The sequence below is a fragment of the Vipera ursinii genome (assembly GCF_947247035.1).
Source record: "Vipera ursinii genome assembly, chromosome: Z".
Classification (NCBI taxonomy): domain Eukaryota; kingdom Metazoa; phylum Chordata; class Lepidosauria; order Squamata; family Viperidae; genus Vipera; species Vipera ursinii.
The window spans coordinates 83,603,073-83,626,817 of record NC_139517.1 but is presented as its reverse complement, the minus strand read 5'-3'; the positions used below and the strand labels follow the sequence as shown (position 1 = coordinate 83,626,817).

The 23,745-nt window shown below is 36.1% G+C and overlaps 1 protein-coding gene across 5 annotated transcripts in view; it reads right to left on the bottom strand.

Moving 5' to 3' along the window:
* The window catches only part of THRB (thyroid hormone receptor beta), a 224,619-nt gene that overhangs the window by 6,983 nt on the left and 193,891 nt on the right, over positions 1 to 23,745 (bottom strand). For 3 of the 5 annotated variants that reach the window (XM_083376160.1, XM_083376158.1, XM_083376159.1), the window contains exons 4-8: positions 18,192 to 18,292; positions 15,666 to 15,813; positions 12,405 to 12,610; positions 6,181 to 6,327; positions 1,606 to 1,864 (exon numbers count right to left, since the gene is read on the bottom strand). In XM_083376160.1, coding sequence (XP_083232286.1) covers positions 1,606 to 1,864; positions 6,181 to 6,327; positions 12,405 to 12,610; positions 15,666 to 15,813; positions 18,192 to 18,292 — 861 coding nt within the window. Of the gene's footprint in view, positions 1 to 1,605; positions 1,865 to 6,180; positions 6,328 to 12,404; positions 12,611 to 15,665; positions 15,814 to 16,145; positions 17,029 to 18,191; positions 18,293 to 23,745 lie in introns of those variants that run through there. The other 2 variants (XM_083376161.1, XM_083376162.1) reach the window with 2 other exon arrangements.

Here is a 23,745-nt window from a genome sequence, read left to right as displayed (position 1 = left end):
TAGTGCAGTAAGCCCCCACTGGAGGGAGGGAGGGAGGGAGAGAGAGAGAGAGAGGGAGGGAGGGAGGGAGGGAAGGAGGGAGAAGTAAATAGGCTGAAAGTTGTCTCTTTAATGACTTGATTACATTATTACTTCCAGTTTTTTGAGAGCTACCAGCTCTCAGAACTTTCCTTTTTCCTTATGTATTATTTCTTTTGTTCAAGATTCAGTGCAAAAACAACAGGCTATAACAGTTGGATGACAACCAAATAAAGTCTCTTGCAAGACTAGTTCTTTTCTTCTTTTCTCAATGGTAATTACATTTCTGGAAGACCAATTTTGTTTGTGGTAAGGGAATTAAGCTTTCTTCCTAGCCTCTCAAGTCATGGTGAGGATTTCATTCTTTCCATTAAAATTGATCTCTGAACTACATCCCTTTCTTGACTTTTCTACTTTTATTCTACTTTCCCCCTCAAAGAGCTCAGAGCAATGTGAATTGTTCATCTCAGAGCTCTGTGAGAAAAAGAAAAGGATAAAATGGGACTGAGAGATAGCAACTGACTCCAGACCACATGAGAGTTTCAGAGTTGAGAAGATTCTGAATATGATCTAATCACCAAACCACACTAACCTCTGGATTAACAACAGCTATTGGGACCTAAATAACACTTAAGGCCCTTGCAAATAAAATGGGAGGAAAAAAGCAAAAGCCAATGTTTTATTTCTACTTCTTTGGTCACTGCATTGGAAAAGTCACAGCATCATTTTAAAATAAATTCTTAACACGTATTTGGTCTGCTATAGCTAAGACAGCAACCATGTTAAGCTTTGCCCAGGATTCTTTTACATGCTAGTCCATACGGCAAAAATTATGCCATAATGCTTGTCTATGGTCCATATTCATACACAATCACAAGCAGACAAGAAATTGGGCTCTGATAAGGAGCAAGGATAGGATACAGAAAACACAGGAAAGTGCTGGATAATTTGCCTCACTACAAGTAATCTCACATATCTTCATATACAGTTAATCTCATATGCTCACACACAATTTAATGTCACTAAAGAACCTAAGCATCTCAAAGTATATCAGCCAAAGACAAAAAAAATCCAAAAATAAAGTCTGCTCATGATAAGGATGGTATAGACTGTCAATTATATCTACATTATTATAAAAGCATGTATAACCGTTTTCTGCTATTGATTTAACAAATTGTTGTTTTTTTATTCTAAGAAGGAAGTACAGTTGTTGAATGATTGTTTCTTTGTGGTTCCATTCCTCTCCTCTTTTATCATTACCAATGGATGGGAAATCAAATACATCAGGAATCACAGAGTTTGAGCCCACATAGGGAAAAACTGGCCCCTTGCTTTCTAATGGAACACTTGAAATAGCAAAGGTTTCTGTGGAGATATCTGTCTCCAGACTCATCAAGGAAAATCTGTTGTACTAAAGTTCCTTAATACCATGAAATCAGCATTGTATAATAAATGATTTTTAACAGTGTTATCTAATTTTTATTATGTTTGTTTGAAAAAGTTTGTGTTAATCTTTCTATAAGGTTTAGAGAATCCTTAACAGATAAGGATGTTGATTCATAATATTTAAAAAATCTTCACACTCACCTGAAGACATCAGCAGTACAGCCTGAAGAAGAGCAACTTCTGTATCATCAAGGTTGAATGATGATAGCGACATACCCAAGTCAAAAATGGCATCTGATACTACACCAAGACCCCCATTTTTCAACTGGCCTCTTGTTACTGCCATTTCTCCATTTAGTGTTAAGGTCTCACTTTCTGGGTCATAGCGCACGGCTGCTCTGAGGGACATGATCTCCATGCAACAACCTTTCAGAAGTATAATTTGATCTTCACATGGCAGCTGCAAATAATTGCAGGTGGAATAAATTTTCCCACAGAAAAAATACTTTTATGCATAATAAAAACAAACACAAAAACAAATCTTCCCCATTATGAGGCAAGTCTAGAGACTATCACTGCCATATTCACAGAAGATTGGGTCCTTTAAACAATTGTTAATAATATTTTCTTCTTTCACTTTAATTTCCATAGAAAATTTTCAAAAAGGAGAAATATGGAACAGCTATACAATACCTTTGCCCAAAACCATCCATTTAGAAGCCCTGTTAATTCCAAACTTTTAAAATGGTTAAGATTTGCTTAAAAGAATATCAGTATATGTATACAAAGTACATCTGGAATTTCTCCTACATGGTAAATGGCTGACCAAAAGCCAATCTATAAGTTATTTTTAAATTTGATTTTTATCATGATGGTGGTGACTGGAAAGTGAATAAAATTGGCAACTTTGTATTCAAAATATTTTTTCATTGACTATTATTATTAATAGCAGTTATTATTGTTTATAAACTGCCAATTCCATAAATTAGAAATAGAAATCAACAGAATATTCAAAGAAGGATACCATCCTGATTTTGTGTGTCATATGGTAATTAATTCTGCTAATAATACTCTCCTTTCATAAATATTCTGAAGATATTTATTTTTAACTATGAATGCTTTCTTCCTCTGTCTGTTCAGCGAGGACGGAGAAATTATTTTTACAGATGTAGTGATTACATTTAGCATTGCCAAAACCATTCTAGAAGCAACAAAAATTTGCCTTCATAAATTAAAAGCCATATTTTAATGACAGAAGAATTGTTGGCAAGTAGTTGGGCTTAGAAAAAGACAAAATAAGTAAAATAAAAAATAATAATTTTAAACAAGACTTCATATGGAAAAACAAATATTATGTTTCCCCCTTATTCATTTCTTCCTCTTCTTCCTTTTCTTTTCTTCATTTGTCAGCTTGTGGAGTGATTGATTTACTGATAGCCTAATTGAACTATAATTGACATTCCTGAAGAACAGGCAAAAAATAATCTATACTGGAAAGGAAGTCATAATGAAAGATACTACAACCATATTCATTCTCAAAGAAAGTAATGTTATTTCTTAGCAATAAGGAATAAAATAGGAGATTGAGGGATAAATTATCAACATTTATTTTGATATCATTTTGAAATTGATACAATTCCTTCAATACATATTGCTATCAGCTTTGTGCCATACGTTTCTGTGAAGGAGTAGAATTTTACAAAAGAGGTGAAAACTACAGAATAAATGAATAATGTTCCTTAGCCAGATAGTAGCCAACCTGAGCTTGTTATCTCTTTTATTAGGACGTGTAATAGAAAGTAGGCAAAATGGCCACAAAATAATTAGATACTGACCTGCAGCCAATTTGAGGGAAAATATTCTAAACTCAATCTCCAATTTTGCTAAAATACCAATTGTTACGTTTCTTTTTACCATTGTTCTCTAATGAACAGAAACTGTTATTTACAGCTGAAATGGCAATATTTTATATGTATCTGATGTACTTCAGTGTATTTGACACAAACCTGTGGATTCTGTGGCAGTACTTTATATGTACTTAAACTGTACTCCAGTGCTTTTTGATGAAAACTTAAAGACAAACTATTCATTTTCCCCCTGTAAGCTAAAAAGCACTGAAGCACATTTTAAAACAGTAAAAGGAGAGGGAAAGAAAGAAAGGAAGGAAGGAAGGAAGGAAGGAAGGAAGGAAGGAAGGAAGGAAGGAAGGAAGGAAGGAAGAGCAATGAAAGCAACGGTGAGCTTCAGAAACATCTTGAGATGAGTATATCTAGTGTAAGAAACCATAGCTAAACTATTATGTTGAAAACTGTCATTCTCACTGCTCTCTAACAGTAAGAATGTTATACGTTCCGCTTGCTCTTGTTTGCTGATTGGACTGAAGGTTTCTTGTTGGCTACCTATCATCCAGCAAACTCCTGCAATCTGCATCAGATCATCTAGAGAGGAAAAGTTGATTTTGCTCGGAATTTCAATGGGGGTTCAATGACATAGGACTCCTAATGGGAGCATAACATGAACCGAAGTTCAGCAAAGATATGGACAGTATCTGCGCTGTTTCTTTGCAATCTAGTGCTAGATGCTGTGCTTTCAAATCAGTGCTTTTAAAAATGTATCTGTACCATTATATTTCTAGTCATCTTTAACCACAGAGCTTAGTACATTTCCTTATTGAAATGTTCTAAATCCTGCTTTAATTTTTTTTAAAAAAAGTTAAATTGATGAAATACATCTACGGTAAATAATATTGCTACCCAATGTGGAACAAGTTTGTTAAAGAATATATCTAATAATTTAGTGTCATACAAAGCAATGTTGTAAAATATAATGAATATATATCTTCCATATCACTACATTAAGACTCTCAGTATCCAGGTAGCTTGCAGACTATGCTAAGGGATAATGACAGCTCAGTAACATCTGGAGGGTCATAATTTTCCTCTCCATTTCCTGTTTAACAATATCATCTGAAGAGTGGATATTTTGAACGTGACATTTGGATTAACATTTTTGTTTTGTTTCATGTCAACTCCAATTGCAAAAATCATCAGTCACGTACTCTATGAAAGTTTAATATGTTTAGATTAGGATTATATCAGAAGATGCTTCTGTTCAGGTTGAGTAGGCTCCGAAAAACTTCACACATATCCCACTAACAGGCAAATTATATGGTAATTATATGGTATGCTAAATATGTACTGTCAATTCTCCCTTTTTGAAAAGTTGAAAAATGCATGTAGGCTGCCCTGAATTGCTTTGGTTAGTGAGATGGGTAGCAAGTAAATTAAATAAATAAGCAAATAAAGTAGACACACCTAAACTGACATTACCACACAATGAAAAACTTAAGCATTTAATCTTAGGTGCCATGTCTCATGAAAGCTATCCAAAAATTATATGTAATGGAAGTGGGCAAATAGTTTCAATTTGGATTGAACACACTTTGTTTATTATAATATGAAAAGAGAAGCCCAACATAGGCATATACTATGTTCTATGTAATCCATATTAAGCTATTCATTTATGGGCCTGCCCTCAACCCTTTCATCTTCTCCAGGGAAAACAGCATCAATTTGAGTGTAATCCTTTTCTCTTCCTCTATCCTCAGAATGAATGGTCCGGGCAAGGAAATAGTATAAGGAAGTACATGACCAGGTTCTTATAGCAGCAACAATATTCTGGATAATGGCCTGCTACCATAGTTCACCAAGCAGTTTTCTACATTGGAATGGAATGGGGTTGTAGGAAAAGGACTGTAGGAAAAGAGAAGCAGCAGGCAAGGCCTTAATATGAACCCACAGCCAGCAAATTAAGCTTCTCTTTTCCAAAGAGCTTGCAAAACAAGGAGGGGAAAAATTAGATTGCAGTGAGAATGGTTCTTTTGAGTTAGGGAACAGAAATAAAGGAATATAGTTTTACTAAAAGAAAAAGGTAGCCATACTAAGCTATTAAACTGGAAGTAACAAAATGATCACTACCAAATGTTAAGCATGATAAAAATGCATTATTTATCCATAAAATGACCCCTCTTCAGGGAAGCTCTGATGTACACAAAAATATGCTCTTTCTTAAGTATGCTCTATAGCTTGTTAAAAAATGACTGTAGGCTGTTCAGTTATATATTAGGACCTACATTTGAATGATGGTTTATTCCATATTAAATTCTACTTTGATTTGAATTATTATCATTCACTTAGATAAAGAAGAGTGGCCCATGTTTTTTTATAACTTGCTTTTAATTCTAAGGAGACATAATGGCACAGGGGATTTCAGACCCTATCTTGGTAAAATAGTAAGTCAAGATTCTGAAAGCCTAGCATACATCATAAATGCAGTTCCTGGCCCTTTAAATGAATTCATGTTGCTACTTTAAACCAGAGATAGACAGTACTTCAGGAGTTTAGGCCTGCAAAACCCATGTCTGGCTTTGGAGGGGCTACAGAAAGCCATCTGGTGATACTGTGATGATACTAGAAAAAGAAATGAATGACATTTTTCAGGGTGTTGGTGGAATTTGTTTTGCCCAGTAATATTCCTATTACTGCTGGAAAAATCACTGAAAACTCTAAGATAAGGTCTGATCTGTGCTGTCAAAGGATGCTTTATTTTAGCCCATTTGTATTGGGTGCCTATATGCACATGGACCATAATTTTCTTTTTTTCTTTATTCTGAACTATTATAAGATAATACAAAACATCTATGGACAACAACAATAATATCAACAATAAAAATGCTATCAGAAACCAGAACAAATTAAATAGAAAAGGAATTCATACCTCACAGAACATAGGCAACTTTTTGGCAAAATCCACCACTCTTGTGATTGCTGGTGTGATAATTTTTGTAAACTGGCTGAAAGCTTCTAAATCTACTTTCCCACCTTCTGGGGCATTTACTATTGGTGCTTGTCCAATATCCTCTGGCTAACAACAGAAAACAAAAACATTGTAAGAATGTAATTTATTTACCATAAATATGGATTCTTTTTAAAACGGTGCAATGTTGGCAACTTAATTTTGCTTAATTGTAAGTCTTGGCTACTGTGTAAGATAAATTTACATCCATGTACATATGTTTTGAGATACCAGTGCTTATTTGTGTAATAATCTGTGTAATTACTACTTGCTAATTTTAAAAAAACATGGAAGCAGTGTGGCAGCTTGTATATGAAAACATAAATCTAAGGTTGTACCCTAGCCCATCTAAGAATATTCTTCCCTAGAAAATTAAAAAGATAATCCATATTAACTCTTGCATAAACTGTATTTCTTATGTTCAGTGCTTTTTTTGTAAAAGAAAAAGGTGCCGGAACTCACACATGTCATGCAACCCGCCTTGCCTACCCTACAAGGTTCCATGCAAAAAAGGTGCCGGAACTCCGTTCTGAGCGTTCTATGAGAAAAAAAGCCCTGCTTATGTTTATTATCTATATACAGTATATAGATATGTATGTATGCATTTGTATAGTTACTGTGTGTTTATGTATTGTTATTCCTTTTGTTTTTTGATCACTACACTGAAAGATTGTGGCAAACAAAGGATATTTCTTCAGCTGGAACAGCTTAACAGATAAGATAAATAGATAGAAAAGAAATCAGTAAGGACTTTTCAACTTTTTGTTACCTGCACTGTTCTTGAAAATGGAATTAATTTTGGAGATTCAGTTCAAAGTTGTGTAAGATTCTATTTCCTGTCTCTTAACCTAAAGCTGTATGATTTGTACAATCCATATCCTGACATTTAAATTAAGATGCACTGTTGGAATACCTGAAAGACCGAGTTGGGAACAGATCATAATGGAGAAAATCTTTGTAGTTGCTAAGAGTTGACACTGGCTTGATGGCACATAATCAATCAATCAATTCTAATTTCTTGGAAAGGAAAACTGGCTTAAAATTCTATGGTTATATGTAAGTTAAAATTAGAAGAAACAAGAAAAGTGTCCAAGGTCTGTTGACAAGTCAGTTCTAATTTCTTCATATGTCTTCCAAGCACAAAGAACTACCAGAGGACTGGAAGAGAGCTGATGTAGTTCCCATCTTCAAAAAAGGGAAAAAATAGATCCAGGAAACTACAGACCTATCAGCCTGACCTCAATACCTGGCAAGATTCTGGAAAAGATAATCAAACACAAATCAGCGAACACCTTGATGCGAACAAAGTTATCACTAACAGCCAACATGGGTTTGTCAAAAACAGATCATGCCAGCCAAATCTTATTGCATTCTTTGACCAAGTGACAAAACTAGTGGACCAGAGGAATGCTGTAGATATAATTTACTTGGACTTCAGTAAGGCATTTGATAAAGTAGATCACAACCTACTACTTGATAAGATAGAAAAATGTGGGTTAGATAGCATCACCACCAGATGGATTTGTAGCTGGCTGACAGGCCGTACTCAGCGTGTGGTCCTCAATGGAACTGCATCTACATGGAAGGAAGTGTGTAGTGGGGTGCCCCAGGGCTCTGTTCTGGGCCCAGTGCTCTTCAACATCTTCATCAACGATTTGGATGAAGGGATAGATGGGGAACTCATCAAATTTGCAGACGACACCAAGCTGGCAGGAATAGCCAATACTCCAGAAGATAGGGTTAAGATACAGGTGGATCTGGACAGACTCGAACACTGGGCACTATCTAACAAAATGAAATTAAATGGTGAAAAAAGTAAGGTTCTACATTTAGGCAGGAAAAATCAAATGCACAGGTATAGTATAGGTGGTACCTTGCTCAATAGTAGCAACTGTGAGAGAGATCTCGGAGTCCTAGTGGACAATCACTTCAATATGAGCCAGCAGTGTGCTGCAGCTGCCAAAAAAGCCAACACAGTGCTAGGCTGCATTAACAGAGGGATAGAATCAAGATCGCGTGAAGTACTAATACCACTTTACAATGCCTTGGTAAGGCCACACCTGGAATACTGCATCCAGTTTTGGTCACCACGATGTAAAAAAGATGTCAAGACTCTAGAAAGAGTACAGAGAAGAGCAACAAAGATGATTGGGGGACTGGAGGCTAAAACATATAGGGAACGGTTGCTGGAATTGGGTATGTGTAGTTTAATGAAGAAAAGGGTGAGGGGTGACATGATAGCAGTGTTCCAATATCTCAGGGGCTGCCACAAAGAAGAGGGAGTCAAGCTATTCTCCAAAGCACCTGAAAGCAGGACAAGAAACAATGGATGGAAACTAGTCAAGGAGAGAAGCAACCTAGAAGTAAGGAGAAACTTCCTGACAGTTAGAACAATTAACCAGTGGAACAACCTGCCTCCAGAAGTGGTGAATGCTCCAACACTGGAAGTTTTTAAGAAGAGTCTGGCCAGCCACTTGTCTGAAATGGTATAAGATTTCCTGCCTGAGCAGGGGGTTGGACTAGATGACCTCCAAGGTCCCTTCCAACTTATTATTATTATTATTATAAGATACACAAGAATATGCATTATTCTGCTGCAACCCAGGAAGGATACCTATTCTAGAATTTTTAGCTTATATTTAAAATAAATTCTAGTGTTGGTACCCTTCCAACATAGTCATAACCAATATTATGTCCTTAAACAGGATGTTCTGATTGAGGAAATGCCCTGGACCCAGTTCCCTATTCCTTATGGAATCTCAGGATTGATCAGAAGTGCAATTTCACTTTCCTACTTTAGGATCCTTCTGGAATTTCAAATATTTACTAACAAACAATTTTGTTGCTCAGTTAAGGTTGTATTTACTAGTAGAGTTCAATTCAAAGATAATTTCTGCACCTGAATAGTATCAGATGTGATTTTTTTAGAAACCATGTACTTGGAATCCAAATTCAAATACTTGTCTAGTTCAAATTCATAAAGAAGCTGATATATAACAATGTGAGATATAGATTCAATCAAAAGAAAATAAAAATAGTGTATACTATTTATAAATTATCTATTATCTGACACAGAATTTTCTTTTTAGCAGTAGTCAATTACCTGTCTTAGAGCCTACTTTTTAATTTATTTTTATGTCAAAAACTTTCTGCATTGTACATGGATATGTATACTTTCCCTATATTTCAGCACATTAAAAAGTTCCCATAAAAGTTTCTGGTGTTAACATTCAGTATCTATAAATTAAATTGGTAATATGGATTACAGGTAGTACTTAATTTATAACAATTGGGGCCAGCATTTCCATTGCTAAGCAATGCAGTCATTAAATAAGCTGTGCCCAATTTTATAACCTTTTTTGCTGTGGTTGTTAAGCAAATCACATGGTCATTAAGTAAATTCAGATTCCCTACTGACTTTGCTTTTTTGGAAGCCTCCGAGAAAGCTTGCAAATGATGATCATGTCATGCCTCAACTGTCATAAGTTCATGTCAGCTGCCAAGAACTTGAACTGTCCACATTTTGATCACATGACTGTGGAGACACTGTTGGTAATAAGTGCAAGGACCAATCATAATCACTTTTTTCAGAGCTGTTGTAACTTTGGAAGGTGATTAAATGAAAGACTGAAAGATGAGGGATATCTGTTATCATCATTGAAATTATGTCACCTAGTAATTTCTGTGAACAATTTATATATTTATTTTCTGATCTTGCTATTGACAGCTATTTATACTAATATTAAATTATTATACTTAGTGTATTTATTTGTGTGATAGATATCTCTCTGTGTTGCATGATTTTACAATTAGAAGAAAATAAGAAATTCTTATAAATTATTTAAACAAATACTCTAAATTAACTCCTCCAACCGACAAGCTCTAGTTATTCCATGCACTACTATTTTTTCCTACTTTCTTTATTCCACTGATGGAATGATTTATTCCTTATTACCATGGGTTGATAGATAATCCACAACTTGTGGTACTCGGATGTTGCCATATCCTAAAAGTGGTACAAAGGTTGAAAAGCCCTGCACTAGATGGCAGCAAACAGATTATAACCCCCCCCCCCCCCGTCTCTCTCTGTGTGTGGCAGCCATCTAAGCAAAGATTTTGCTCTGGAAATTATTTAGGAACTAAGAATATTATGTGATGAGATGAAATAAAGGACCAGGGCTTTGTTAAGTACAGGAGCCACTGTAAAAGAAATGTCTCATTTCACAGACCAAAGAGCTGCAACAGTCACATATTTTCAATTACAGTTCCAATTAAATTCATTTAGCCAAGGATGGGGGTAATAATTTTAGGGCTTCCCATTCTCTGCCTGATTAACCCAGTTACAACAGGGAAAATAGAGTGATAGTGAAAGCCCTCACAACCAAATCAGTCCAGTCAATGAGACAAAATTTGATAGTTCCACAGAAGACCTGCTGGATCAACTGAAGCCGAGCAGATTGCTCTTCATGCTGTATCACCTCCTAGCATTCTCCTTCATGCACCATGATTGTCCAGATGGAAGATCTTGAATTGAGATAACAAGGAAAAACACTTCAAGAAGAAAATATATTTGGACTGCCTCCACTGTGGGCTGATGATATACTGTACTGCTGTAAGTACAAATCCTCTAGAAATAATGGGTTGTCTTCATTCAGGGCAAGGAGCTGTATGGATGGGGCCAGGGGAAGTGCAGCACATCAGTGCCTTAATAATTAGTTCAACAATCAATTAGCTCTCACTATTGGGAATCATTTTGTAACATTCAACTGGAAACTGTCTTTTCATCATTTAATATAATTACATTTCTATTCCCTGGGCAAAAATAACTTATTTTCTTGCCTTTAATGTATTTAAGGTAGGAAAATCATCGTGATAACCCATAATTTGAACATTTAATTTTCATTTTTCACTTTTCAAAAACTTCCTATAAGTGACTAGACTCACTGTATGTTACTTTAGTTTTCTCCATTTAGTTTAGAAAGTGCACAACCTCAGATTGTTTATGCCCTCTAAGGGTATTACTGAATTATAGTTTTTAATATGATAGGAGCAAAAATTGTAAATAAATTGGGAATAATCATATAAGAGCATAAACTTTAATATAATTTAGTGGGGTTTTTTAACCTTGGTTCTACCCATTTTTTTATTCTGTTCTAGCCCATTTTTGACTGCGGACCTTTGACTGAAAAAATTACCCTGTTCATTTAGAATTCTCTCCATTTAACAGAGAAAATTACGGAATGCTTGTAAGCTCCAGTATTACAATATATTTTATTTTTTAAAAGTAAGGACTGATGATTCTTATATTATTCTACCATTATCCAAAACTAAACCCTTCTCCTGTAGGAGGAGCTGTTATAACTTGAAAGTTAAAAAATATATAAAATGGATAATAATTTGTAAAATTTGGCCTCTATTAAACTAAAATAGTTGAATACTAGAACATGCCATAAGAATATAAAAAATAACAGTCCGTATGCTATGATAGTCCCAATGACATCAGTGGTTTCCATGGAGTTTTATCAGAGGATTACTATTAAGGATTTTTATTTACTTATTGCAATAACTATGTGAGAAATAACCACGTATTCATAATCTATTGTGTTCTATTTTAAAAAAATAATTACTGCATGGTACAACAAAAGTCTTTTCTCCATATAATAAGTGTGCTGTATTATTAATTTACTACTCACTGCCTTAAAATATGATGACATGCACTAATACAGATGGTATTAAAACACAGTTAAACAAATGAATGGAGGGCCAGTATATCAGGGAACATTAAGCAGAATCATTGCATGCAGGCAAATAATTCAGACATAGAGAGCAATGGACTCCCACCTATGTAAACCTTTGGCAGCTTAGGGTGGCATTTACATCTGGAAGGAGCTCAAGGGTGGCAAGTGAATGGGGTGAGAATGTGAATGGATGGGCTGGAATTTGCTTTCTGCAGTTTGAAGAGGCATTTTGAGATCCTTGCTTATTTCTAGCTATATTAATCCTACAATATAGAATTTAGGCTTGTCCCATCAAAATGGCAAAAATCTATCCTATGAATGTTAAGCAAGTACATTTACTATGATGTACACTTTCACCACAAAGCTCATCTGGATAAGGAAAAGGCAGTTCTAAATAGTAGCACGTACCAAAAATTTCCTTTTCTGTTTCCAGTGACTTCCTTGTGCATTTGTGGCCACATGTGCTTCTGTAACGATTTTAATAAGCTCCCATTCTTCATCTGTTGGTTCAGGTTTAACTCCTATTGTTTTCTGTAATTCTTCTCGACGTCTTTTCTCCCGATTTTCCTCAATCAGTTTTCTTTTTGCTAATCGTTTGCTGTCATCCAACACCACTAATGAGAAAAGAATATATTACAGAAAAGAAGACTAGAAATGCTTCTTATATGGACCTCATTATCTCTTTTGATTATTCAGATAATACCTGAATAATTGAGTAGGAGTGATTGGTAGTGGACAAATAACAGGATGATTAGCCAGGGCAAAATCTGAAGTTTTTATAACTAATCATGCACATCTTTCAAATCCAAGTGAATTCCAAATCATGGAAATTCATGGAGAAAAAAAATTTCAATACTATTATGTTTGGCCTATTCTATGCTGTCGCAAATTGAGTTTCAAAAAAATCCTTGTCAGATCTCTTAGAAGGGCATCATGTCTTCAAGATCAAAAGATGAGACACAGAATCTTAGGATAAAATATTTCAGTTTTGTGTACTTTTTAAAATGAAAAAGAAAGCAGAAGTAACTGGGATAATCACATGATTTTCCATATCCAATGAAAATACATGAGGAAATCATGCAGCTATTCCACTATCAGCCATCACCTGTGAGGCTAAGATGAAAGAGCTTTACATGAATATGTAAATGAATATATGAAGGATTCGACCACATAAAGCAGGGGTGTCAAACTCAATTTCATTGAGGGCCGCATCAGCATTGTGGTTGCCCTCAGGGGGGCAGGTGGGTATGGCCAGGGTGGGCGTGGCCTACTGGGTGGCCGTGGCTAGAGTGCGTATGGCCTACTAGGTGTGAATGGCCAGCTCTACATCGTTTGCATCAAGGGTACCTATGGGGGCCTGGGCAGGAGTGGGACAGATCTGAGGGTCTCTGGCAGAAGGAGGGTCTCTGGGCCAGGGCCAAGGCAGTGGGGGCCATTCCCTCACTGTTTCCAGGATGGCTTTGCAGGCCACATGAAACCACTTCGCGGGCCGGATCCAGCCCCCGGGCCTTGTGTTTGACATAAAGAGAGAATCTTGGCTGGCCATCAATTGACTGAGATATAGAGGAGCCTTACATGCAAACTTTCTCTTCACATAACCACCAAATATATGGCAAGGACATCTATGAGGCCTTTCCCATACAATGAAGATGTATTCTCCTGTCCTGGAGACTGGAGAAAATATGGAGAGTCACTGCCCTCACATGAGAGTATGAGCAATAATTTCTACTGCTGTTTATTGTGTTATTGAGGGAGAAGGGGCAGACCCTTCCCATTCTTTGTCAACTTCCTTTCTGCCCCTGCCCCAGCACAGATTCCTTAATGCTGATGATGGTGATCTTTGTTCTTTGGGGAAAACTGCTAATGCTGGGGCAGTGCCCCCCCAATCATAGAGGTTAGAATAGGGAGATTGCTGATAGGAATATTAACCTTACAAAATACAGTACAACTTTCATAAGGGACTCATATTTACACCAGGCAAAAAGAGAAAAAATGGCTGCCAAGCAACACTTCGTTCTTTCCAAGAGCCAAAGGAGAAATGGCCTCAGACATACAAAGGCTATAATCATTTGGGATGGGTGGTCCTGTGGCAGGCCATTTGGGGCCCTACAGGTTGCCAATTTCTTTCAGACTGAATCAAGATGTTTTCATGGTGGAAGTCTTGTAGTATTTTCTACTGACAACATTTGTTTCTGTCTTAATCTGTCTTTAACCTGCCTCAGTGACATGGCAATTGCCCAGATACTCTGGTGTGAGAACATATCCTCCATGGCTGGCAGGCTAGCCATTGTAGAGATTGGAAAAAAGGGATGATCAGTCTGGAGTTCGATCCCAAGGTTCGACATTGATTCAGCCATCCATCCTTTTGAGATTGGTAAAAAGGACCTAGATTATTGGGGGCAATATGCTAACATTGTAAACCACTCAGAAAGTGCTGTAAAGCACTATGGAGCAGTATATAAGTCTAAGTGCTATTGCTACCATATTACATGACACAGTGAAGAAGACAGAATATGAGATTTCTAGTCAAGATATACCCCTAAGAAAGAAAGTCTCTCTTTATCACTAAATAATAAAGCATTTTACCACTAACCTTTTATCCCAAATCTAGAGAAAAAATGCTGCATGGAAATATGTTGTCCAAAATTATTATGTGTAATCATTCCTACTCAATGGTACAGAACCCACTTAGCATGCAACTTTTTAATTAAAAGAAAAAAGGAGAGGTATATGAAAAACCTAACTTTCATACCTGAAGAGACATTGCTAATCAGAATAGTCATAACCATAAGCACTTACGTAAAATCCTACTGGATCAGAGTAAAGCACTACCAAAAATAGCGTACAGTTTCTACTAAATATTTAGAGGAACCCAGACAGTTATTGAGCACAGCGCTACTGTTTCAGTCTTATATTGCTCAACAAATAATATTTAGAAGTATATTACCTGGGATATTAAGATAATATATAGACATCGTGATTAGTAATTTAATTATTCATGAACAAAGTAGCCTGGAATTTTTTACATGTATTTAAACAGTTATACACCTTTACACATATAGAAGTTTTGAAAAAAATGGATTACTTTAATATTTTTAATAAGACTTTTGTTTATATTCTTATAAAGCATTAAGACTAGTATGCTGAGGCTGCAATTTTTAATTATAATTACTTCAATTCACATTAATTAAGATGCTCCTACAAATTTTCTGAGAAACTTTGGGAATACAACCTTGCAAAGAGTTAATTTTGCAGCCATATATTCTATTTTCTTAGAAATGAAATAGTGCTCCCTTTCCTTCTGGCTAAAAATAAAACGGACAACTGCAGGATGACTCATGCAACATTATCCAACTTCCCATTTTCCCAAATCTTTAAGCTTGATTTTTCCCCCCTCCTCTGCAGGATTTTGCTCAGAAATCTTCCCACTTCTGTGATAGAAATTGTTCATCTTCTTAATATTGCACAAAATCATTTGGCCAGAAGAAAGCATAATCTTTTCAAGAGTTAACAGAAAATTAAAGCTCTGAAAAAATTAATTGAACACATCAATCAATATTTTCAACTGGCATATAAGAGTATAAATTAAAAATTGGAATAAAAAATTATCACAAAAATTGAAATAAACATATCTAATGAAAACAAATAGGAAATTTAAAAAAAGCTTACAATCTGTTGCCATGCCAACATAGATGCATTTCTTGAAGCGACATTCCTGGCATTGGTTTCTTGTGACTTTGTCTATTACACATTTTCCTTCGTATTTACAGGAGTAAGTTGGATGAAGATTTTTTTGAATTGTTCTTCGGAAAAATCCCTGTGTAAATAAGAATTTACAAAATTTTACCAAATCACTGACCTGTCTGTATAAAGTATGCAGGACATTTTACTTCGGTATTTATTTATAAATCCTTAAGAATATGCGATTTGATTCTAGAATTATATTTTCTTTGGCCTTTCTGTCAACTGGGAATCTGAAGCTTAACTATAATATTAAGTTAGGCATCAGTCTTACATCTTATTTAATTTTTTAAAAGATAACTTTAGAAGTAACTCCTGACAAACAAGAACATGCCTCATACTGCACCTGATTTCAACTATTTACTTGGAGAAATTGTACTCAATTGTACTCAACTCTTGTTTAGTTACCATAAATGAGCTGATTTAAGGATAGAAGATTAAAAGGTCTGATGGATTTTTCCGGTTCATGGACTGTTTTCTAAAAGAAAATAATGATTAGTAATTCTTGTATACTTCTGACATCCTACTCCTACAAGTAATCTGTGACCTCTGTAAAAAATTATCTTCTGGTAAACTGTAATGTTACTGATGGATGACATTTGAATGCACATTAGATATGTATTGAATTAGATTTTATACCATGACACCTTAGATGGATTCAGTTCACACACATTTTGACCAAACACATCCCAAGAGTATTTTCTAGGCTGTAATTTATTTATCTGAAATAAGTATAAGAATGGCTTAGCTATAATTCTTGTTTATAACACACATTGAAATCTCTTTTAAGGCTAACCTAATGTATATAAAACAGAATCTCATTTCCATCTGCTATGCTGATGTATGAAGAAACCAGAAGCTGAAACTAGCTTTAAAGAGAGCAGAACCTCCTTACCATTCATCTCTATTATAGTTTTGAAGATGAATTATAGACTCAGTGAAATCAATGGCCACATACCTGGTACCACTTTGACAGTATGCTATTGAACTAAAATTAAAAATGAAAAATTCTTTGGTGCAATTAATTATGATTTATTTAATTAATTATAAATTAACAATTTTATTAGGAGGATTATGAAACAAACAATAACATTTAAGAATGCTATTATAAAATGATTTATAAAATACATTAGCAAAATTTACTGCATCTTAAAGATGGCTAATTCGCACACTGCATTAAGCAACTATGTAGTTTGACTTAGTGTGATGTGTGAACTGTTTCATTTTTTTTTATCAATGAGGCAGATGCAGGAAAAATCCAGCTTCCAAATATTTTTACAGCATAACTAGTGGCCAGCTTGAGGCCTTTTGAAGCCCCTAAGAACATGCTACTAGAATTTAGTAGCAAATAACTTATTTTAAGATAAATAAATAATATATTGCATACATCTCTCACAGATTTAGCACGATTTTTATTTTTACTAAAAAATTAGTATCCTGAACTCTATCACAAAAAAAATAATTAAAATTCTTTTTTTTGCTTTTAATGATTACCAGTCACCATGTCACCATCTTTCACTTTGCAGCTGTAGAAAAAAAAACCCTTGCCCACTTCTGCTTTAAAATTGACATAAACTTATAGCTGGTGGTGGTTACAAAGGAAGATATGTTTGATACATGGCCTTGAGAGAACTGGACTCAATTCCAAGTCATTAATATATGACCAAAGTTAAAGAACAGCAAGGAAAACATAATCCCAGTCAGTACATCTAATTTCTTATATAAAACATTGCAGGATCCAATCTGAGTCAGTCACTGGGACCAGACGTTTAGTCTTCCAAGCTTTCAGACTAGTGCTAGTGCGGACTAGTATTTATTTACACATAAATATTATGCATAGAATAGCCCAAAGCATGCATACTAGTAAAGAGAAGTTCTCTGAGGATGGGGTTCAGCAGGAGTTGAAAGGTTGGCAGATTAAATCTCTGGTCCTGATGACGGACTCAGATTGGATCCTGAAACATTATCCTGAGATATGTATATTTGCCTTCAGTCATAAAACATTATTGTTCCAGGGAACTCACTGGACTTATACTGCTATATAATGCCCTCCTAAAAAAATCCAGATAAAACAGGTTTTTGAAAATGTTTGAGATCCTTCTTTCTGTGAAGATAATTACAAAAAAGAGGGAGGTAAAAGAGTAAGACTGCAACTTATCAATAAAAAGAAGGGAGGAAGTCATAACTCTAGACTATATTTTCTTTTTCTTATCCCTCATATGATTTTTATTGTTATTGTATTTTAAAATTCTAAAATCAATCAATTAAACGGGAGTCTTTTTTCTACTGCAAGCACAAACATTATTTTGGGATATTATAAAAGGAATATTCCTGTTTTGTTATATATAACATATGCTGTCCCTACATGGCATTTAAACCGATGTGATATCTATAATAGGAGATCAAACTAGTTTATGATTTCTAGCTCTTATTCATTTACACTGCTATTATTACCTTGCAACCTTCACAAGTGATACAACGATAGTGATATCCAGTGGCCTTGTCACCACAAACAACACATAACTCATCCTTGTCTAAATAACTGGGTATGTACCCTGCAAAGAATTAAGAGAGAAAGAAAGTTTATCATTGCAAAAACTAAATTTGAAAAGAATCCCTGTTATTTAATGCATGTAAATATAACTTACTACTCTGACATAACAGTTTCTTAAACAGAGGCAGGAAATGCACAGATATTAAACAGTCTGAATCAAGATATTATAAAATAGAAAAAGAAAATCATTTAGGAAGCTAAAATTGCTAAAGAAAACATTGTTGCCAAGATTAACATGTTTCTATACATTGCACAATTCTGAGAGTTGACACCCAAATATCTTAAAGTTGCCTAGGTTGAATAAAACTGCCCTAAAAGGATGGAAAATAATAGATAAATATTTGGAAGAAACCTTAGACCTAATGGAGATTATACTTAACATAAATTAACATAGAACTCTAAACTACTCATGATGCTATTACCAGTCAAATAGGAAACTTGGAGATTATAAAGATTGCACTTTAGGGGTCCTGTGGTTTCTAAATGTCTGGGTTCATTTTTTCCCCTTGCTAAAGCATTCTTGCTTTTCTTCTTCCATCCATCTCTGAAAGTCTGCAGATACTTTTAATCAGCTTCTCTCTGTGAGTCAGTTATGGGAACAAGACCTGACTGGAAACTGCTGGACTTCATGTACATTCTTTTTTCTGTAGGTTAGGTAACACCTGCTAGAATTAGCTTTTGCTGATTTTTAACAAATGATCGCACCCCAAATTTTTATTGTATTCATTAGATTTGTCTGCTACCCATCTTGCTTAATTTGTGAGGGACAAGGGGATTTGTCAAGCTGTCACAGGAATTTTCAATGATATATATTAAAGCTTGATGGTATAAGGAAAAAAATGGGTGCATCTAATCCTTAACAATATAAAATACATTCCCTTGGTCAGTGATGGTGAATCTTTTAGAGACCGAGTGCCCAAACTGCAACCCAAAACCCACTTATGTATCACCGGGTGCTGGGTGGGTGTGGCCCACTGGGTGGGCGTGGCTACAGTGGTCATGGCAGATTGGGTGGGTGTAGCCAGGGTGGGCATGGCCACCTCGATGTTGCTCCTGGGGAGGGATGAGTGGGGGATGGGCAGGGTTGGGGGAGATCCAGGGGGTCTCTGGCAGGTGGGGCAGTGGGCAGGAGGGCGTCTTGCTCAGCTGATGGCTTGGGGAGAAGGGGGTAGCTACACCCCCTCCCAAATGCTGCCGTCTCACGATCCGGATGAAAACTCCAAAAAGCGACAAGGAAAAAAAGTTAAAACAGAAGAGTGTCTCGTGATGGTTTTCTTCCCCACTTCCTTCTAGCTGCAGTTTAAATATGTAAAGACCACAAAAGAAAAAAACTTGGCTTTCTCTCATTTTAATTCAGAAGGCAGGAATGGGAAGATTGGAGTGGTTGTTTGTTTCAAAGGAAGAGAAAGAGAAGGGCTGAGGGAGCGTGGCAAGCGAACAGCGATGGTGCAAGGCTTCTGAATATGCAGGAGGGCGTTGGGGCCACGTTCTCTTTAAAAAAGCAAAACAAAAAATAAAAATCCCCCACTCACTCCACTTCCCAAAAACATAATAACAAAGTTTTCAATGATACAAACAGTCCTTGATAGCCATCTGGGTGGGCTCACTTCCCCTCTGATTCCCCCCACAGTGACTTGACAGAGCCTCTTAATTGCAGAACATTGGGCAGGGGTTCTCCCCTCTTGAGTCAGGGGTGCCAGCTCAGTAGCACCAAAGCAGATTGGCACGGCCTCACCCTCATGTCACTGTTTGTGTGTCTTCCAACCCAGCCTTGGCCTGCATGGCGGATGGTGTCCCCTAAGACCACCCCTCCTCGGGTCACCAGCATTCTGCTCTCCCCCCCTCCCTGGGCTGACATCTGTCAGAAATGGTGCTTGAGCAGTGTGTGTGTATGGTCGGGTGAACTGGACTAGAAAAATGCCGATCCATCTGGAGTGCCCACCCCGCCTACCACTCATCCCGGGGCAGCTGCCGCCGTCTGGCGCTCTCCAACCTGTCAGCCAGCTGGGCATGCTGAGCTCAGGCCTCAGGCGGATGGAGGCAGAGGGGAGTGAAAGCCATGGGTGCATGGCTCCTCTGCCTGAAGACGCATGTGGGCAGAGGCGCCGCCCAGCTTGGTAAGCTGCAGTCTACCCACAGAAGGAGGAGAATGGCTGGATGAGGATGGGTGCAGCACTGCCCAAGGGGAGAATCTTACCAGCCCCAGCCTGGAGGGGGGAAGAAGCCGAGGTAGCCCTAACTGAGGCAGGCATGGTGCTCGGGGGTAGCCACTCTCCCCTCTCCCCCTGCGCTCCCACAGAAGGGCTGGCTGGCTTCGGCGTCACCTGGGCAGGCCTGGCTGCACATTCACCTAGTGGGACTGGCGGCCCCAGCCTTCCTTCCTTCCTTCCTTCCTTCCTTCCTTCCTTCCTTCCTTCCCTCCCTCTCCTCTCCTTCCTCTCTCTCTCCTTTTTTCCAAAGTCCAAACTTACGTGGCTTCTTTCCCCCACTAGCCTTCTGCAAAGTACAAATGGACGCTGCATCCTACTTGTCTTCTCCAAACTGATGCCCACCATCACTTCCAAAGCCATCTGCTTACTCACTTGCTCTTTTGCTTCACTCCCGCCAAAACCTCCTCCTTTTATAGGTTCCGCTCTCCTTGCTTTCGCAGCTGTTCCCCTGAGAACACTGCTGGATTCGATTTCCCTGCCCTCTCCAGTTCCCACTAGTCAGGCACACATCCAGAGTGGGAGGGGACTGTCCTCTGGCACGTGTGCCAACAGAAAGGGCTCTGCATGTCCAGTCTGGCATGCATGCCATAGGTTCGCCACCACAGCCCTAGGCAATACTATATAAGGATGGAAGAAGTTTTATTTAGATTTAGAGGTCCATGTGGTCAGTTTATGTGGGCTGTGTGTGCATCACCATTATGTCCAATGTTTGCAATGATTAAAACTGAGAAATAAGATACACATTTACATAGAATATAAACCTAAATAGTTTTTTCCTTAGCTAGCATACCTTTAATAAAAGAGATTTGTTTGGATTTATCTCTCTCTGTGTTAGTGGGAACATAAAAGGAGCTCACACATTTACTTTCTGAATCTGAGATTCTTGGCCCAAAGTTACCAATAACAAGCACTAGCAGGAGTCACTGCAATATTTACCACATATGAGCTTTTTAAAATATATAACAGAGGATTGCTGATATATTAGCAATATTGTGATAGTAGTGATATTGATAGATAAAGAGCGCCTGCCTCTCTTGTTCGATTGAATTTTCAAATTTATTTTTGCTGCTAATGCTTCAAGGGGGTGTAACATTTCATTCCTGGAAGCAAAAATATCTCAGTTCTTTCTATACAGAAAGAATACTCTTTTAAAGAAAATTATAGGATATTATCTGTGTTCTGTTCAAGCTGTAGAGGGTTGCCTGAGCAAATGGTGAAAGCCCCTGGTTATTTCCAACTTCTGTGATAAGTAGTAGGTGTCTACTACTCACGAACATGCCAATTGCAAGTCTTGCTCTTAAATCTGTGTTGTATTTTTCTTAAATATATTGAACCAGACTCGAACCAGTCTTACTGACTTGAAGAAGATTCATTTTATAGTAATATGAGATATGAATTAATATAATATGACTAACAATCAAATTAAATCCTAGCTCAAATTAAGAAATATATCCCTAAATTTAAGATAGAATCAATTGCTGCATAAGACAGAAGTAGATTAGTTTCTTAGACAAGTCCAGTTAGCTACTTTTTGAATCATTTGTCTGCTTTGAAAAATATGAAAGATCATGGTAATATGCTAAATTCAAACATTTTGGAATGTGATTTACTCCCAATCCATTCCCCCATCAAAATTTTTGTCAATGTATTTTTCGGTACTCCGTAAAAAATGTTAAAAAATATGAACAGATACATAATAAACACTCTATGGTTGTTCAATTAAACAATTTGCTTATTGATAAACTTAGGTATTTTGAAGAGAAATAGAACATACAATGCTGTGATTAATATTCTCTAAAACATGCATAATGCCTATACAATGTTACAGAAAAAGGAAATGATTCTTTTTTACTTTTCTATCCTTTGAATTGGAAAGTTCCTGTAGAATGAATTATATTGGTTTTCATTTCCCTAATATTCTAGGAGAAATTATCAATTATGTTAACCAATGTATCCCAACATAGAAATTCCCTTTCAGCACTGCCATATATGTTGCTTTAATATATATCTTTTTAAAAAATAATTGTTATTAAAGAATCTTTTACAAAGTTAAAAAATAAATACAAAAATAAAAGTACAAAAGATAAAGAAAAAAATAAAGTGAAAAAAAGTATTTAAAGAAGCAATTTATGATTTTCCTTGCTACAGTTATAGACAATACTTGATACAATTTCCCCCTTTACAATTACATAACATAATTCCGATCTTCTCATATACATACAGTATACAACATATAAAGTTAGTAAATTCAGAAATGACCAGTTTCTAGTCCTTTATAACAGTAATGGTTATTCCTTCCCTAATCAAACAAGTTAATTTAGTAATTTCTGTTAAGTTCTACCATCTTTGCTATTCATCCTCTGCTGAGGGTATTTCTATATTATTCATCATTGTGCATGTAATAATCTTGTTGCTGTTACCATATATAACACCAATAATCCTTGAGTTACTTTAGCATATAATAAAGATTCTGATTTTTTTCATCTTGATTACTTTTCTGAAATTTAAATGTAGCTAAGATTTTAAATGAAAGTTCTCAAAGTTCTCCAACAGCTGGGAATATATAAGTATAAAACATGTATGTTTCATAATGTTTGTTATTTAGCATTAAGATTGTACTCTGCCAATTATGTAGATCCCTTTTTTCACAAGCCATGCAACTTTTATAAGCACATTTTGATCAGAATTAAAAACTTAGAAATTTACCTTTTTATATTTTAAAAATATAAACGTATGATTCTTAATATTTTAGGTACTAGCTGATAGAAACATAGTGGCAAGTATAACAAATAAAATTCAGGTTATTCAGAGTTACATAAAATGAATACAAAGAGCTTGTAAAGTCAACTTTGAACACCTGCTTTAAATCTTAATTTTGTTTAATGAGATAATATTAAGACTTTGCTAACAGCAAGAAAAATATGCTTGTAAAATAAGAAAAAAATCAATTGTGGATCAATAGTGTCACAAATGTTTTATATTACAGCTGTCTGCCTTCAAGAGAGGATTAGCTGATCAAATTTTTATCAGGGCTTGGTTAAAAGCGTCTCATAAAATATGTTTATAGTTTCTAATACAATGAGATCAACAAATATGTTACAGTATATTTGCTGACCAAGAAAATGATTACAAATTTTTTGTACAGTCATATGAGTTTCATTCATTGACAGCAACATATTACTGCCAAATATTTGGAGAGCTTTTATATTTACCTGAAAACAAGCAAGAAAAAGTTAATGGAGGA